At 35.5% G+C, this 18,168-nt stretch overlaps 1 protein-coding gene across 2 annotated transcripts in view; it reads left to right on the top strand.

The window, feature by feature from the left end:
- The first annotated feature begins 1,398 nt into the window (after nt 1-1,398).
- Nucleotides 1,399-18,168, top strand: part of LOC111514174 (putative inorganic phosphate cotransporter) — a 45,052-nt gene continuing 28,282 nt past the window's right edge. Inside the window, exons 1-3 of one of the 2 annotated variants that reach the window (XM_074180768.1) lie at nt 1,399-1,517; nt 3,455-3,594; nt 6,056-6,368. In XM_074180768.1, the coding sequence (XP_074036869.1) occupies nt 3,493-3,594; nt 6,056-6,368 (415 nt within the window). In that variant the 5' untranslated portion in view covers nt 1,399-1,517; nt 3,455-3,492. Of the gene's footprint in view, nt 1,518-2,349; nt 2,485-3,454; nt 3,595-6,055; nt 6,369-18,168 lie in introns of those variants that run through there. The other variant, XM_074180767.1, reaches the window with a different exon arrangement.

Here is an 18,168-nt window from a genome sequence, read left to right as displayed (position 1 = left end):
CTACACTAACATTGTACGTAAGTTTTGTAATATGCATATTTTTTTTTCAGTGTGAAGTAACGTTATTATCAGGCCAACAGGGAGGCCGTCCACGGCCCCCCTGTTGTCGGGGGAAGTGCAACCGTGGAACGGAAGATTTGGGATGCAAACTCCTATAGAGATGCATCATTTTTCGAGTCTTTACGTCGAGTTGATACAGCTTCTCCCGAGTCCACTTCACTACTCCAAACGAGTAGAGTAAGATTGGAACGGCAAGCATATCTGTTGCAGCAACTTTGTTCTTCCCCGACAGTTCCGATGACCAGATCTGTCGCAGTTTGTGCTGATACTTTCCGCGGAGAGAGTTTTTCACTGCTGTTACCTCTTGTGAGTGGCGTTGTTCCACCCCGAGGTAAGTATACGTCTCTCCGGCATCCAGAAGGTGTAGGATGCTTCCATCTACGAGCTGCACATCCTCTCCGTAGTCCCCGCATCGTCCTCTTCCTAGATGGACCATTGCACATTTGCCTATCCCGAATTTCATACCGATAGCATGCGTGTACTCTTCCACCACCCTCAAGGACTGATGGAGATCCTTCTCTCCAGAGGCATAGAGTTTAAGATCATCCATATAAAACAGATGGGTGACCTTGTGCCTCTGGTTTCCGGGGTGTCACAGTTATACCCTCGAGTATCTCTGAGCCCGATGGATAATGGCAATAGTGAGATGCAGAAGAGAAGAGGACTGAGGGAATCGCCCTGAAATACACCCCTTCGAAAAGTGGCCCACCCTGTTTGGACCAGATGTTATGGTGAAGCGAGTTGGCCAGAGTGGTATCAGTTGTTCAATACATCTCACTTTTCAATCGGGTACCGAAAGGCATCTGAGCAAATGCAAAATGAACTCATACGATGTTGTATCAAATGCCTTGTGGTAATCGATCCAGGCCATAGAGAGATTACCTTTATACTGTATGGAGTCCTGTATGATATATTATTATATAAGTAGAAAATATGTTTCTGAAATTCTAGATTTTGAAAGGATTTTGATGAGGCTGAATGATATGAGTATAGTTATAAAACCATCGAAAAACTACCCGTTCAATAAAGCCATCCACAAAAGTTCTCCACTAAACTTTGCTCGAGGGCTCCTTCCATCAAAGGTAGATATTCTACCAGGATACATTCTGGAGATAATCCCCCAATGGGACATTATTCATATGATAGTGAATCTGGGTTCTCAACTTTCAGACCTTTAAATTTCTGTATTGTGGATACAGTTCCTTATATCGGTATACCCAGTAGCTACATCCCAGCTTAGATTGAAAGCAAGGCGAGACCCTGCTCTGAACCTAACCGCTTTTAGCAGGCGTGTCTTATCACTGCTTATTAGAGTTCATGTGTTTCAAGTGCAAGGACTTGTATCTAATAACTACCTTGAACAATGAAATTGACTGTAGTGACTTGTTAAGACAAATTCATGAATTGGATCATATGATCGTCTACCAACTTAATAACTGATGATTATTCTACTTGAGGTATGAAATAATAACAAATTTGAACATTAATAAAGAAATTTCAGAAACTCATTTAAATGGACATATAATTAATGAAAATTACCTAAGCTTACGTATCAAATTACCAATTTTCTCATGATAAAACAGTTTGATAAAAGAAAAGTATTCAATTCTATTCGGCCGTTCAGTGGTTTTTCAGAATTCTGAAAATCTCTTTCTATGAGTAGAACATTCAATATTTTGTGGAGCATAATGTTGAATGCTGCTGCATGAAAATATCCGTATAAGATGGTTTGTGAAAGAATGTAAAATCATGGTTATTATTAATTTTGTGATAATTAAGTCAGCGTTATCAGAAAGAGTTATATTTTCCATATTATAAACTGATTTATATATTATTTATATCAAATCATGGCTTGAAATTACTATATGTTTTAATTGATTCTTTTAGTATTTCAGAGATTATTTCGAATGTACCTGAAAATTTCATGGAAAACTTTGAGAAGAAAAAAATTGAAAAAGTATGTAGTAAAAAGTATACCTATAGCTTACTACTTTGCCCGATAGCTTTCTTTCCACGGTACATTGGAAATAATAGATATTATATTTTTTCGAACTACACAAAATGATGTTACTGATCTTTTTCCTAACAAATTGTTGAAATCATGTGATAGACAATTAGTCTACACATAATTCTACACATATTAGATATTCCGAACTATTTTACTAATTCTTAATTGAATATTGACTGAAACTCTACCAACGGAGGTTCTTATCGATCTTAATCTCTAATGTTCCATATAAAATTAGTTATAAGTATTCTGATTAACTGTTGTGATTATCATATCAACTAATGGAATGGACTTTGTTTATTCAGTAGATATATGTTCGTAATTGAAGTAACATCAATTTTTCTGAATTTCGTTTGTTTATAAGTTCCAATACATTTTTTGAAAATATATTCACGGAATGGAAAAGAAAGTAATAGGTGAGTGAGAATAGTAGCAATTCATTTTTGTCGGCTATGCTAATAGAAAATAGTTATTCGGCATGTTCTCCTTACATGCTTGCTGTGATATGTGATAACAAAATGAGTTGAACAAATCAAAAAAGAACGTTAAACGAGTAAGCACAATAATTCAAATGAAGAACTCACTTTCTATGGGTGGAGTCGAAATGGGGATACATTTAAAATGGAGAAAGAGAAGTTGGTATACAATCTCCTGTTAACAATTTCCATGTAGAGGCTATGGAAGTTTATTGAACTTTCTTCAGGATGGTACTTATTTCTGGTCCTAACCCTTTCAAATCATGCGATATTTTCTTACGACGTCAATGGCTTCTGTAGCTAAAAAATAGGTTGTTGATCTTGTGTTCGAATATACTTCTCTCTTGCTTGATTTTGAGATCATTCGAGAGATATTTGAGGTTAAGTCTCAAATTTTCAATACTGGTGCCATATTCAGTCTGTATTTTTAAGGTGAGGTAAACCAATTGTTTCCTTTCAATAATTATAGTAACAATTTGCCTGAACCAAGGCATATATATAATGATGATTTTTTTTGCCATTTCAAATCTAATGAATACTACATCGGAGATTAAAAAAATGTTTTTTGATGTTTTCTCAACACACGATCTATCATCCCAACTCTATTTCCTTAACCAGCTATCGCACCCTACGTCTAAAATAGAAAGATTGTACAAGATGGGAGTCAATGAGGTCTTACATTTCGACGTGCGATCCCTAGCAATTATAAGATGACGTTCTCAAAAAATCATAGGAGATGAAAGGGTCAGAACCCCAGAAAGTATTGATTTTATGGCCGATTCATGGTTTTTGACTTCAGAAGGCTGGATACCAAATTTGAAGATATGGCTTCTTCTGAAGTAATCCACAGAATCACTCACTTTATAATTTTAATATATTTGGAAGTTTGCAATGAGAATATGTTTTGTAGCTCCACCTCTGGGTGTTCGACATGTACAAGTGATATTGATGATGGTGATGCTTGCCATAGCAGTTGGAATGAGGGTTCAACTATCAGTAGCAATAGTGGCAATGACTACTACTAACACAAGCTCGAATCCTGATATACCGGTAACTATAATATATTCGGTAGATATATTGAATTCAATATGTTCATTGTATCTATCATGCAAGAGCCAATAGTTATTTTGTGTAAACTCGCTCAAAAAATATAATGGAGATTGGAGATATATCAATTATAGTTCTATACTGCAATAATTAATATTAAATAGTGTGTTTTCTTAATGTCATCAAAAAATATGAAATTGAATTATCAGGATGAAAACAAAGAGGAAATTTTCTTCAACGGTATTGCATAAAACGTATTGGTTTTTCATTTCGACACCTTGTGTGGAATTTTGTGCACCTAACCTCTATGGTAAAATTGAAAAAAACATTTTGAGATCAACCAAAGAGAAAATCTCATATAATACAGAAATGAGTCACAACAGAAACAGAAAAGTCACCAAAAAACAAGTATATAGCTGTATCAAGTTGTCATATAGAAAACAGAAAATATTTTTTTTAGCTCCATCACAAAAAGGTAGGGAATTAGCGGGGTCCAAAGTAATGAGAGAGAAGAGACAAAATATATAAGATACCGATGTTGACTCAATAGATACGTTAATTTTTCATTGGCCATGTTAATGGTACTCAAAGTTGAGTATCAATAACCTGTAAAAATAGTTTAACTTGAAACTATTTTTACAAATACTTACATACTGACAAAGTATACTACATACTAAATACTACATACATTTTGTTCTAGTTGGCTTCTGGATTCTGCCATTATCTTCTTTGGTTACAATCTCCAAAGGTTTCATTATTCAATCTGCTAACAAAGGAAACGCAACAGTGTTCTTAAACACCTCGGACTACAAAAGCAAACTCAATAACCTTGTCAGTCAAGAAACGTACAGATGATTACAAAAAGACCTAAATAAAATAACATGAAATAATCTCCATCACCACCAGAGACAAAGAAGAAACTTTGTAGATCAGAAGCATTACCACCAAGGGTCTATGGATTACCGAAAATTCACAATGAGACCGATATCAAGTGCCATAGGATCACAACCTACAACTTCGACAAGCATCTACCGGATATGCTGCAGAAACAGGTTGGGAAGGCTAAGCGTACGTCCGAGATTCCACTGAACATCGAACATTTCGCTTCAATAGTGTATCCTCATTTACAAATGTACCACTCGAGGAATTCTTCAGTTACATAGAGGATTTTTTTTCTCAAGATATCAACATTCACTAACGACAACTTATATTCAATGAAATAAAACCATTTGTGAACAAATTGATGGAGTCGCCAAGGGCAGTTCACTTAGCCCAGTAGCAGCAGATTTCTATGTGTAAAAATTTGAATAAAAAGTCATTCAAACTTCAGAAAAACGACCCAGCACTAGTTGAGGAATGTAGATGACACGTTCGTTTTTTGGAGAAGAACTCCAGAAAAGAAGAACTCCAGAACTTCCTAAATCATTTGGATATCTTCCATTCAAAAATCGTTCACCATGGAATTAGAAGAAAACTTCCAAATACCATTCTTTGAAGTAATGGTCATCAAGGAAGGTGATCAACTAGGTCACAAGGTGAACAGGAAGAAAACACACACCGATCGATACCTACATAATGGATCCAAAACAGAAACGAACCGCCATCAACACCCTAGTGAACAGAAATTTGAGAATATTTAAAAAAAGGTACATCAACGACGAAATAAACCACCAAACAACTGTGTTACAAGCGAACGGCTACGACAGAAAAGACATAATTTGTGCTACGCGTTCAAGGGGAAATAAGAGGAATATCAGTGAAGAGCAACCCCAAGGCACTGTCTATCTGCCATACATAGAAGGTGTTACCAACCCAATCGGAAACATTCTAGAAAAGGAGAAAATTGATACCGGAGTATCTGAGAGCAGCAGCAGAGATATACTCAAATCAGAGGGAGTTTACAGGATTCCATGTACCTGTGGTAAAGTTTATATCGGTCAGAAGAAAAGGAGCATTGGTACCCGTGTAGTCGAGCACAAGCGGAGTTGCCGATTGGGGACAGACCATGAAGTCTGCAGTTGTTGAATATGCATTATCCGATGGGAAATACAATATCCTTTCCAAAATTATTGAGACGCTAGCAACGTCGAATCATCATTCAACAAGAATGTGTTTAGAAGTCATAGGAATACACAAACACCAAGAGAACTTTAACAGGAAGGAAGATCTGGCACACAGGATTGAAAGGCGCCAAAAAGGAAGTTATATCACCCAAATGGCGCGGAAACTACGCGCGAGACCATCATTACAGAAAATGCACGGAAAAAAAATCAACACTATAAATGACGTGACAGAAATGAGAGCTTCAGTTTTAGTTGATACGTCAAGAAAAGTATTTTGACCAAGCCACTGAAGATGGAGATTGTAATCAAAAAAGACCACGGCATAACCCAGAAACCAACCAAAACATTGACGCCAACCGTGAAAGCCTACATACATTTTATCAAATTATGTTTTTTCCTAGGCTTATGACTGGAAAAACCAAGATGTGATATTGTCATCATTCTACTGGGGATACATTTGGCTTCAAATCATAGGCGCTGAGCTGGGTCGTAGATTTGGCCCCAAAAATTTTCTGCTAGGTGCCATGTTCGTCAACAGCACTGCAATGAATCTGATTCCTATAATGGCCGAAAAATTGGGATCTTATGGAGTCATGGGGTGCAGGGTCTTCATGGGTCTTTCTCAAGGATTCTTTTACGCAAATATTAATATTATCTTGAGTAAATGGACACCAATATCAGAAATGGCGAGAATGGGGACTCTGGCTTTGTCTGGTGAGTCCGTCTGAAATGAATTAGGGTATTATTATCCATATGGAATAGATACTTATTTTTCGCATGAATGGGATGTTCAACAGAGTTGATAACAAACCCATCAATTGTCTTAGCTTTCAAGAAATCACTTCAATATACATGTAAATAATGTACTTGAAAATGAAAAATAATTCGAGAGGTTCTAGGTAGCGGTCATCACATTACTCTCCTTAGCAATCTACGATGTTGATCAGAAAGAGGCCTAACAGAGGTGCCAGGCATTATATATAACAATATGTGCCCAAGTCTTGAGCGGGAAACCCTAACGACACATCATTTTCTTCCACCCTAATGCAGCACAGTTCTTGACACGTTTCAACCTTTTACCTCAACTTATGTGGTGTATCGCTAATGACGTGTAATTTTCAGCCACCCTAATCCCACACAGTTCTCCACACACGATACAAAATCTTGACTTGGGTGAGAGATCCATGCTTGCAATCCAATTTTGGGTTGACAAAGTTCTTTGAATAGATTGTAGTGGATTTGCATTTTTTTCATAGTGAGTTACTATTGAGGTAGGTACTCGTGAAATAATATGTAATCCGCCACTTTGTAGCCTCGGCCATCTTGAAGTTGCATCTTTTGCAGAGTTATGCTACTATTCTTCTAGTCAAGCCAGTCATTTGATATATAGAGGTCTTGTGGGAAATTATGTAATCCATCATTTTGAAGCTACGGCTATTTTGGATTTACAATTATACATAATTTATTGAATTGTATTGTTATTAAAACTAAATGTTTGTATCTACCAAATATCAGATCCATCTGTCAACAGGAAGAGGGTCAAACTCAATTACTAAATTTGAGCTAAACAAACAGGGTGAGCTGAATAAAACCGTTTGATTAATGATAGCAAACGAATGACTTCATTATTTCGACTGATTTTAATTGATGTGAGGATGAATCAAGATGACAAAAATCAGTTTTGAGGCCTTCCCTTGTATTATTTACACTATCGTGTTTGAGAAAATGTTTCATTCTGCTCATAAACATTTTGGATAAATATGATTGGAGTTAAATGTGTCTATGTTTTTTTTCATGTTCAACAAGAGCTGTGGAGTTTTTTATCTTAGAATCCCTCATGTATTAAGAAATTAGTGTAACATTATAACTCCAAGTTTGTTCAACATCACTTGGGACAGTTTAATTTGTACACTATGTTGATTCATGTTTTGCAGTATTTCAGTTTTTTGTAACTGTATTTTCATCTGAAAAAGCTTCTTGAATTTGTTGTCAAGAAATGTGCCAAATTTTTCACATATGCATTTTACTCGAAAGTTAGTTCAAGATACTTGTCCACTTGCATCGTTAATTATTTAATTGTCTGGAAATCCCAACAAAAGAAACCATTCGATTTGTATAGTGTTGGTCTCGACTATTTTGTTACTACAATGTTTTCAATTCTTTTATGTATCTAATATGTCTTAGGGTTTCCGAGTTGTATTTTCCTGAAGAAAATTTAAATTGATTTCGAGTCGTTGGTGGTCTTCCTGATTCCACATAAAATGTGTGAAGGTGTGGCATCCAAGGTGAGAGAGATGTTCAAATCTGCCAAATGTACAACATGAATTCAGATGATCCCAGACATAGAAAAATAATTATATTGTATCAGAGGAACGGCCTGTATAATAATTGTTATATCTCTCTTGACAATTCATCTATCGTAAGTAATATTTCGCGAAATATGAGTTCATCTACATATAAAATTATTGGGTCGTTTCAAAACTTGTATCCGTTTTCATGGGGCTGCTTCAAACTGCAATATATTGGCGAAATAACCACCATTTGGATCAGTGCACTTTGCCGACGTAACACAAGTCGATTAATTTCGTCAGCATGAAAAATGGGTACTCAGGATTCGGTGAAATCGATGAATGCCTTTTTTGCCGGATCCTGATTGGCGAAGGTTCTACCGGTTGATCGTCGATTGGTGAGAGGTTTGGGGAGTATGGTGGATGAGGCAGAACTTCGACGCTTAATTTGTCTAATTTTGTGTTGTTCAGTGCCGGCTGCTATTAATACAATTTTCGATACATTTCGTCGATTTCCTCACATTGGAACTCTGCCGCTGACCACCATACAGTAACCATGGTATTTTTGTGGGTTTTCTCCTTTGGAAAGTGCATGTGTTCCACATCGGTATCCAACCACCGTCCTGAAGGTCTCCTGTTGTCGTAGAGGATCCACTTTACAAAGAATTGTTTTGTTGCGCAACAGCAAAGAAGAACAAACTTCGAAATATGACAATTTCTGAATATTACTGGAGTTTTATCCCAACACTTAACCGTTATTTTAACACCTCGACAAGTGTTTCGCTCACCAAGTGATAATCTTCAAGAGGAAGGTACACAGGTTAATAATTTTTCCTGTAAAGAAAAATAAGTACGACAATGAAAAGAGAGTGATTCGGTATATAGCTGAAGCAAACGGTTTTAATCTAGATATAGTTGACAAGATAATTAGAAAATGCAAGTTTAGGGAAGCACTTCGTAAATCTTCGACTTTTAAAAGAGAGGAGAGTAATAACAAGTTTATAGTAATCCCATATGAACCCCAATACACGAGAAGGCTTCAACAGATATTCGATAAAGTAAGCGTGAAAGTTGCATATAAAACTTCTTATAAATTGCAACAGCTTCTTGGTAATCCAAAAGATAGACTAGAAAACACAGAAAGGTCTGGGATTTACGAAATCAGTTGTCAAGATTGCAACAGCAAATACATTGGCCAGAGCCGACGAGCAAATAAACCCGCTTCAAGGAGCATTGTGCACACATGAAATACGGATGGATAGAAAAATCCAGTGTCGCCCAACATGCTCTAGAGAAGTATCACAGAATTGGTGAAAACAATCTGAAACTGATTAAGCATGACACCAGGCTACTCGATGCATTTGAGAGTCTAGAAATAGCAAAATGTAAGCACAGCATGAATGGCGATGAGGGACCCATACCGTTTAGCCCGCTTTTTAATCTTCTGTTAGGAAGAGAATAATTACTAAGAACTTGCAGGTAGTTAATTACCGAGAAATTCCATATTGGACTTCAGGTATACAATCTCAGGTAACAAATTTTTAGTATATAAGGATTAACCAGACTAGACTAGGTATCAATTTTCTTCTCCTGAGGATGCTAACTTTGTTGGCGAAACGCGCGTCGAGTGCAAATGTATCAGTTTGGTGTTAGGGCAATTGATCTCGAAAAAAGTTATTCAAGAGGAAAGTCAATCTTCCTCTTCAAGAGGGGATAAAACTCCAGTAATATTCATTACTACACCGAAGGTTCCAAACAGTGCATCACAAATGACAATTTCTGTCGATTGTTCAAATGGATGATTTTTGTGACCTTTCCAACATGTTTTCAACCATCAAAAGCCGCATGGGACCTCATGCCCAGTTCTTCGCCATCCCACGCTTCGTTTATGATGGCTCAGTCTCCACCAGGATCCTCAAACCCTCATCCAAGATTACTGTAGGCCGACCACTTCGGGGCTCAGCTTCGAGACTAAAATCTCCGTTGCGAAATTTCTCATACCAATGTCAAACAGTCCGTTTATTAACACTATCATTGCCAAAAACCTGATTAATTTTTCGGGCTGTTTCGGCAGTGCTTTGATTCAATTTGGAGACGCAAACAATTAGAAAATTTGGAAATATTAAATCAACAGCATCAATGTATAAAGTACAAAATCGATCAGTATACACCACGACACAGTAGAATAAATATTTATTCAAATATGGAAAAACAAAAACACATGACATTTGACCGAATAATAGGATTGACGTTTAATTCGATTTTTGAATTCAATCGAAGTAATTCACCATTTGAACCAATGAGCGCAAAGTGATAGTTTGAAAGTTATGTACAATTCAGATGAACAGAAAAATATGTGCGCATATTTCAAAAACTATGACATGTATTTAAAATATAAAGACATATTTTTGAAGAGCGAAAGCATTATTCCCTTCCCGCAAATGTAGCACGAATATTTATTCAACTAAATTGAGGAATGAAAATACGGGTGAAAACAGTTGGTTTAGGTCGCACATGCGTCGCTCTGTACGATTCAAAAAATATTTGAAATGAATTATCGAGAAATGAAATAAAAAATAGGTACTTGGTGGATAGTTGAAAATTCTAATCGCAATTTTCCTCATAAATATGCTTTGAAGGACAACATAAAAACTTCAAAAGTGAAGCTTGGGGTAGTTTTTTTCTCCTGAAGCCTTTCTGTCGAAAGCTGGGAAACTAGTGAATTTTAATTTATTATATTTAGGTTGAGTCAGTTTAGTCCAAAGTAAGTAGGTCTATTCGACCCTCCATCGCAACCCGCAAGGGTTTATTGGGGCTCACAACTATTCACACTCGACCAAATAAACCCAGCATCCTAATGAAACCGTTTAGTTTGTATAATGAGTGGTTTTTCAGGTCTAAAAACCTGATTCGGCTACACACACTGTCTTCTGACAGTCCGAGTCTCTGCATATGATGATTCAAATGATAGTGGCCTGTAAGAAGGCCTGTTAGACAACGTGGCTCATCCCTACTGTAGTCCAATAACTGTTTGGCATCAAGCTTCGAAGGGTGAATGAACGCCTTGAAGTGAGCCAATCCTGGAAGATCCTGCCAGAAGTCTATAAATCTTCTTGCCACACAGGTCTTCAATTTTTGGTTGGCAAAGCCTAAAGTGATGCCAATGTCAGGTTCTGGTCCGATAAAGCTGCTTGCAGCACTCTCCTTTGCAAGGGAGTCAGCAGCCTCATTGCTTTTCAGGCCAGTTTGGCCAGGAATCCAGACCAGAGACAATCTGTTAAGTCGGTCGGTAGCCAGACTGTTCAACGTGGGTGCTTCGTTCACTCAGTCAATCGACCGATGTGTGAGTCGATGGTTCAAGCCTCAGGTTGAACGATCGATTTTTCACTTGCTATCGTCCAACCCGTGTTAGGAATAAAAGGTGAGACCTCGTTAGTCCTTAGCTCGCACAAGTTTCGACTTACGAGGGTTGTCGTTCGTGGTCAACGGAAAAAACATATTTTAAACATATTTTTTCTATTGAGGAGAGTCGTTTTTGGAAATTTGCTACCAATTTAGACGTTGCTCGGCAGTAACCAAGAGTTTCCAACGCCGCTTGACTGCCCGAGAATATTTTTCGTTTTATTTACAAACAATTGAATATTTAGATTGGTTTGTTTCGTTAAAGATAATATATCATTTTTCATACCTTCAGTTGGAAAAATTGTGGAAAAAAATTGCATTTGGAATTCAATCAATATTGGAAAAGACGATCATTTAGAAATTCCATTTTTACTCATTATTGATAGTGAATATCATTATGAACAAATCAATTTTTGAAAAATCGAATTTGCATTTTCAGGAAATAATTTGAATATTTGATACCCGTTCTGTGAAAATACAAGTTATGATTCGTTCTTTGAAAATTTTAGTCCACCACTTGTCTGCCTGAATAAATTATGAAAACAAATTATTAAAATAACATATGAATATTATTATTGGAATGTAATTATCGTAATTCTTTGTTTCTCTACAACACACATAAAGACAGCTAAGTGAATTATAAAATTGGTTGCGATAAAGAATCAATTTTAGGGGATACTGAATACATAAAAACAGAACATTTGGAAATTCTCGAGCTTAACACTTACGAAGAGAAGTGTTGAGCTCGAGCCACCACAAAAGATATCGTCTGGAAAGAAAATATCCAGGATCATGCATGAAATATAACTGCAGCTGAAGGAAAAGAAGTGTCCTCAATAGTGAAGAAGATGGGATTGTACATGATAATGAGCAAAAGTGAATCTTTCCTTTGATATAATTAGATTCAATTGACATATTATAAATGAATTAGCCCTCACAAGGTTGACATAAAACAAATGAAAGTTATATAAGAAAAAGTATAAATGAGAGGTTCTATGTAAGATACAGTCCTTGATAAAGTTCAAAGAATTTCCATTAATGTCACACATGTTATATACTAAATTGAAATTATAACACATTGCATTTACTGGTACTTTGAGATTCACATTTCTTCTACTACTCTGACAATGAAATGTTTTATGGTATCTTGAATTGAGGCGCGGTACATAAAAATGTATTTTTTGTAGGAGCGGAGTACAGGAGATGTTATTATTCATTAAATTATTTTACTATTAATGTAAGTTACAAAAAGGATTTTAAGCTATATAAACAGAAGTTATAGAGCTTCAAATCATTTTTGTAACTCACATTAATAGTAAAATACTGAAAATAAAGGAAAATCAGTTGCATCATCCAAAATTATTGAATTATATAGAAATGTGACCGGAACGAGAAGTCTACGTGTACTCAGTGATATAATATTAAATTGATTCAACAGGATGGAATAGTCAATTCCCCTTTTGGGGTAAATACATGTAGTGCGAAAAGACAAGAATTTCAAAAACTTTCTTTGGAAAGCTTCAATTTGCTGTTTGTGAGAATTATAAATAGAATACCAGATCATCGCCCCATATTCTAGTTTGGACCTCACATAAGCATAGAATAGCGTGATTATCACCTTAGTACCTCTAAATTCTCTGCTGTTCCTCATTATGAAGCCCAACATTCGACTAGCGGACGAAACAGCTTGGTCTATATGTGAAACAAAAGTGAATTTCTGATCAAAATTAATGCCAAAGTCTTTCATTTCATTAACTCGACTTATGGTTATCAATTGTTATCAATTTCGTAAGTAAATTGTATCAGACTTTCTTTTCTGGAAAAAGACAATACATGACATTCAGCAATGTTAAGATTCAAACGATTATTGGAACAGCCATCATATATCAGATCTAATTCATACTGTAAGTCTAAGCAGTCTCCATAATTTTTTATCACTTTGAATATTTTGAGGTCATCAGCGCAGAGCAGTTTTGAATTGTATTTTAGTTGAATCATTAATGAAAATCAAGAACGAAGGAGGTCCTAAATTCAAGGGCAATACTCATGTCAATAGTTTGACATGAGTTTCACCAATTTTGCTGAAAAACCAAATTCTGAGAGGCTTGAGAAGAATGTAGGAATCTGTTTGATCAAAAGCTTTTTGTATGTCTGTATAAATGACGTCAACCTGCAGTTTCCTATATATAAATATATATACACCGTTGTTATGAAAACAACAACAACACAATTGAAATGAAATAAAATACAGCACAGATACACTTACATATCACAAATTGTTGAATTCTTGCAAATTATAAAAAACATTTCTCAATCAAATAATTTTTCAACAAGTTTTTGAATTCATTGAGGATCATCACTCAATTTGTTTTTAAAAAAAGTTTTTTCGTTAATCAGCTGTCGCCCCCATACGAACGACAACTCTCAGAAGTTAAGTTAAATAAATATATATATATATATATATATATATATATATATATATATATATATATATATATATATGAAGTAGGGGACTCAGTAAAGGGTAAACGATCTTCAACTACGAAACTTGGTATTTGATCAGGACCAACAATTAGTACATACATAGACATACATAATATAAACACTTTTGAAGAACTTTGCAAATGCATCCATAATTTCCTGCGGTTTGGTGTAAGTTTTAGTTTCATCCTTCATAACTCCGGGAATTTTCGAGTTACCGCTTCTGTTCTGCATAAAATTCCAAAATGCACTTGGGTCTTCGTTAATTTTGCGTCCACTTTCATTAAGAAAGTTTTCATAAGCATTGTTCATTTGTTCTTTTACTTCACTTCTCAACGTGATAAATTGCTGCTGATAAAAATACGTTTTATGTTTTTTCAGGTTTTTGTGGGCCCGTTCTTTCTTATCAATGTTTTCAATCATATTTGGTGTGAACCAGGGCGGGTATCTATGTGTTCAATTAATTTTCAGGGGAACGGTTATATCGAAAACATCATAGAGTCTACTGTTTAGATAATAGCATGCGTCATTAAAATTTGTTTGTTCTAAGATATGAGACCAGTCTATATCAGAAATGAGTTGATATATCAAAGGAAAATTTGCTTTTCTGGAGTTATAATTTCTCGAGATGTCATTGGTTTTTGAAAAATTATTGAAATGGTTATGTGATGTTCTGATTTCAAACAACAAAGAAGGGTGATGACTATCTTCTTTTACCAGAGGTTCTAAATCCCTATTTATATCAAAAGTGTTTGTTGATAGAACAAGATCTAAAGTACGGTTGTGGGTATTATTTGTATTATTATATTGTTGTAGCCCAGCAATTTCCAGGATATTTTTCAGAATTTTTCCTTTACTATCGCTCGCATTTGTGTTCAAAAAAGGAACATTGAAATCTCCAACAAGCAAAACATCATTATCATGGAGATAGTCGAGCAACATGAAATTATTGAAAAACTCTTCGGAACCTTCAAAAGACACAGATGGTGGGATGTAGATAACAAATAAAATTAGATTCGAATTATTAAGCAATTTGCAACCAACTATATCTATAAAAGGTGTTGCAGAGATCAAACACGGCAAGTCTATGGGTTTGAATTTCAAATGATTTTGAAGAGCGAGAATAACCCCTCCTCCTCTGGTTATGTTTGTTTGGCTGACATTTCTGTCCAATCTTAGGATATTGTAGTTGCGTGGGAAAAGCTCTGCATCAAATACATTACTGGAAATCCAAGTTTCACTCAAACATATAACATCTAATTCTCTAGAACTTACTACGTTAAAGATGTCATTAGTTTTCGTGTTCAGCCCTCGCACGTTTTGGTAATAACAGTTGAAGGTGTAACTAGGTGTAGTGCTTATAAATTCACTATTTATGGAGAGCCGTTGAAGTGTTTGATTCTGATATTAGTATCATCGTTATTTTTTCTTTGTTCCACTTCTTGTTTGAGGTGTTTATAAATTTGTTGCTATTTGGGTGTTCTGTCTAAAGAAAGTGAAATATGCTTGAATGTCGAATTTTTTAGGTTTGGTGCCTTCTTAATGGATTGTAGAAAAGAAGATGGACTTCTCATCGTCCATCCTGGACCATGGGAAGTCTGGTCCTTATCAAATTTACCCAGCCTATGCATATATGTGATAGGTAAGTTGGTCCCAGGAGAAATAAAAAATTACGATAGTAATTTTGATACCACACTTTTTTCAAAGGAGACTCGTTCTTCTTTGGAGACAACTGATGATTGTTCTTTCATGCCAAAAATAATCAATTTGCGTCGTCGGTTTTGTCTTTCAAAAACCTCCTGGATGACTTATTCGAACTGAGTATTATTAAGTGTTGTGTTATCAACAGGCTTGATGTTTTTAATCTCATCTTGAAGATCAACTATAGCCATCTTCAATGAGTTGATATCATTACCAATCTGGTCGCATTTTTGGCAGGTCCAAGTTACCGATTTTGCGGAATTAATCAGTCTAGTTTCTGATGGAGTAATATTAGCGCACGTGTGATAAAACAATTTGTGACGAATACAACATTTCAGTAACAAATGAGGTTGCACCGCTTTCTTACAACAACTACAAGTTTCCATTTCTGAATAACCCAATGACACGCCACTGGATTACAAACGGCTTTCTGATTTAGTAAGTATTCCTAGGAAAAGGTTATGTTTGGTTAGATAGTATTTCTATCAATACCAAATTGATGGTCACAAATCTATGTTCAGATGGTATAAAATTTGAAATTTGTTTCAATATTTAACCCACACAAATCCCTCGCTAAGCAGGAGCACACTGTGAACACTCTACTTACACCAAATGTAAGTGAGTGTGAGCACCTACAAAGGTGTAGGTGCTTGTGAAAAATTGTATGAGTAGAAACAAATTTCGAAATATAAAAAGAAACCTACATTTGTGTGATAATGCTGAGCTATACAAAAACGACAAATTTGCTTGCGTCTATTATTTGATGCTATAAATCAAAGGAATTTATAATTCAAACAGTTTTCACATAACTTTCCGATCGATGAAGAAATGGATCCATACTTCGGCAGACACTCTGCTGAAATTTATAAAAGGAAAATCCATTTTGGATTCAAACTATGGTGCCTCCGTTCAGAAGATAGACATTTATTCCAGTTTATGCCTTGCGGTGGAACAAGAAAATAAAAAACCGAAATAGATCTTGGAGTAGATGTTGAGATGTTGTCAGTTTGCTGAAAGTCGTTGAGAATCCTTCCTCACACAAGGTATGCTTTGATAACTTCTTCTCGTCCTATAAGCTTTCTTCATTTCTTGGCGAAAGACACATATATGCAACAGGTACGATACGAGACAACCGCATTTGGAATTGTGAGCTTGAGTCAACAAGCACCATAAAAAGAGAGAGAAAGGATGTTTCGATTACAGATTTGATTCAAAATCGAAGTCATGTGTTATGAGATGGAACGACAATTCCGTTGTGACCCTCATCACGAACAATATATCTATAAATCCAGTTCAACCTGTAAAGTGTTATGACAGGAAACTGAAAAAATAAATTATCATACTGCAACCATTGGGGATAAATGAATATAATAAATACATGGCCGGCGTTGATCTCCATGACAAAGGAATCGCGAATTATCACATTAGAGTGCGCGGAAAGAAGTGGTGGTGGCCTTTATTCATAAATAGTGTAGGGAGCGTCATTGTGAATGTTTGTAAGTTATACAAAATGACGCACCCCAAAATCACACAACTTGAGGTCAGATCGTATTTGGTTATGGCTCTCATGAAAACTGAAGAAATCACACAAAATACTAATAATAAATTTGAAATAACCCGTGTGAGCAACCAGGGTCGAAGAAGACCAACTCGTACTGAGTTACCAGATGAAATCAGAAGAGACAGAGTTGGACATGCTATTTCTCGTCATCCGAAAAAGGCAAGAAAGCGCTGCAGGCAGTGTAAAAGTCAGACAGTTTTCATGTGTGAAAAATGCAATGTCTGTTTCGTTTCATTTCATAATATATAGTTTGTACCCATTGTGAAACTTATACATTTTCAAATTTGAAATATTTTTTTTACCGGATAGGGCCATTGTAGCGAAAACGCAACATTATTTTTTTCGTCACACCGTGTATGAATATTTTTTTTTTCATGGAAGAACTCTCAGTAGGACCTAATGAATCTAATAATGTGATTTTTTTCTTTAATCAACCCCTCATTCGGTGGTTATTGGCTTAAACAAAGACTCAGACTGGTAATTTGCCTATCAAATCAGACTGCTAGCAGAAATGATGCGCGCGGCTGTTACGCGGAACCCTATTTTCAAAGTCAAATTAAAATTATAAACGATGGAGATAGAGTTTCGGGAGTCGAAACTTTTTTATCGGAAATTTCCTCCTCTTTAACAAGCTTTCTTCAAAATTGCCTAAATATTAATATTTTTTGAGTTATTAACAAAAAACTAAACACCATTTTTTTTAAATTTCATTTTGTTAATAACAATAGCAATTTTTCACCTGCACCAAAATCCTTCAAAATAATTAGAGGTGATTCCGAATCGAATGAACTATCGCTCATCTTTTTAGAACCTTTGAACCTGTTGATTAGACTGTATGTAATTGGTACATTTTTTATAATAATAGAGAGTGTAGATTTTCCATAGATAAGCAAATATTACTTTCTGATTATCTAATCGTATTTGTATAATCATCATCTACATGAACAATTTGATAATGATACAGGTCATCATTATTCTTCATAGATATAAATGATATGACTATATGAATAAGTGTCCATTGGATGATATGTCGGTAAAATAAATGTCTATTCGTCTAATGGAGCTTTGAACACCAAAAATA

Source organism: Leptinotarsa decemlineata, unplaced genomic scaffold (assembly GCF_025532065.1).
Source record: "Leptinotarsa decemlineata unplaced genomic scaffold, Ldec_3_MD MMD2_tig00026299_RagTag_RagTag, whole genome shotgun sequence".
Classification (NCBI taxonomy): domain Eukaryota; kingdom Metazoa; phylum Arthropoda; class Insecta; order Coleoptera; family Chrysomelidae; genus Leptinotarsa; species Leptinotarsa decemlineata.
This window is presented reverse-complemented; position numbering and strand designations above follow the sequence as displayed.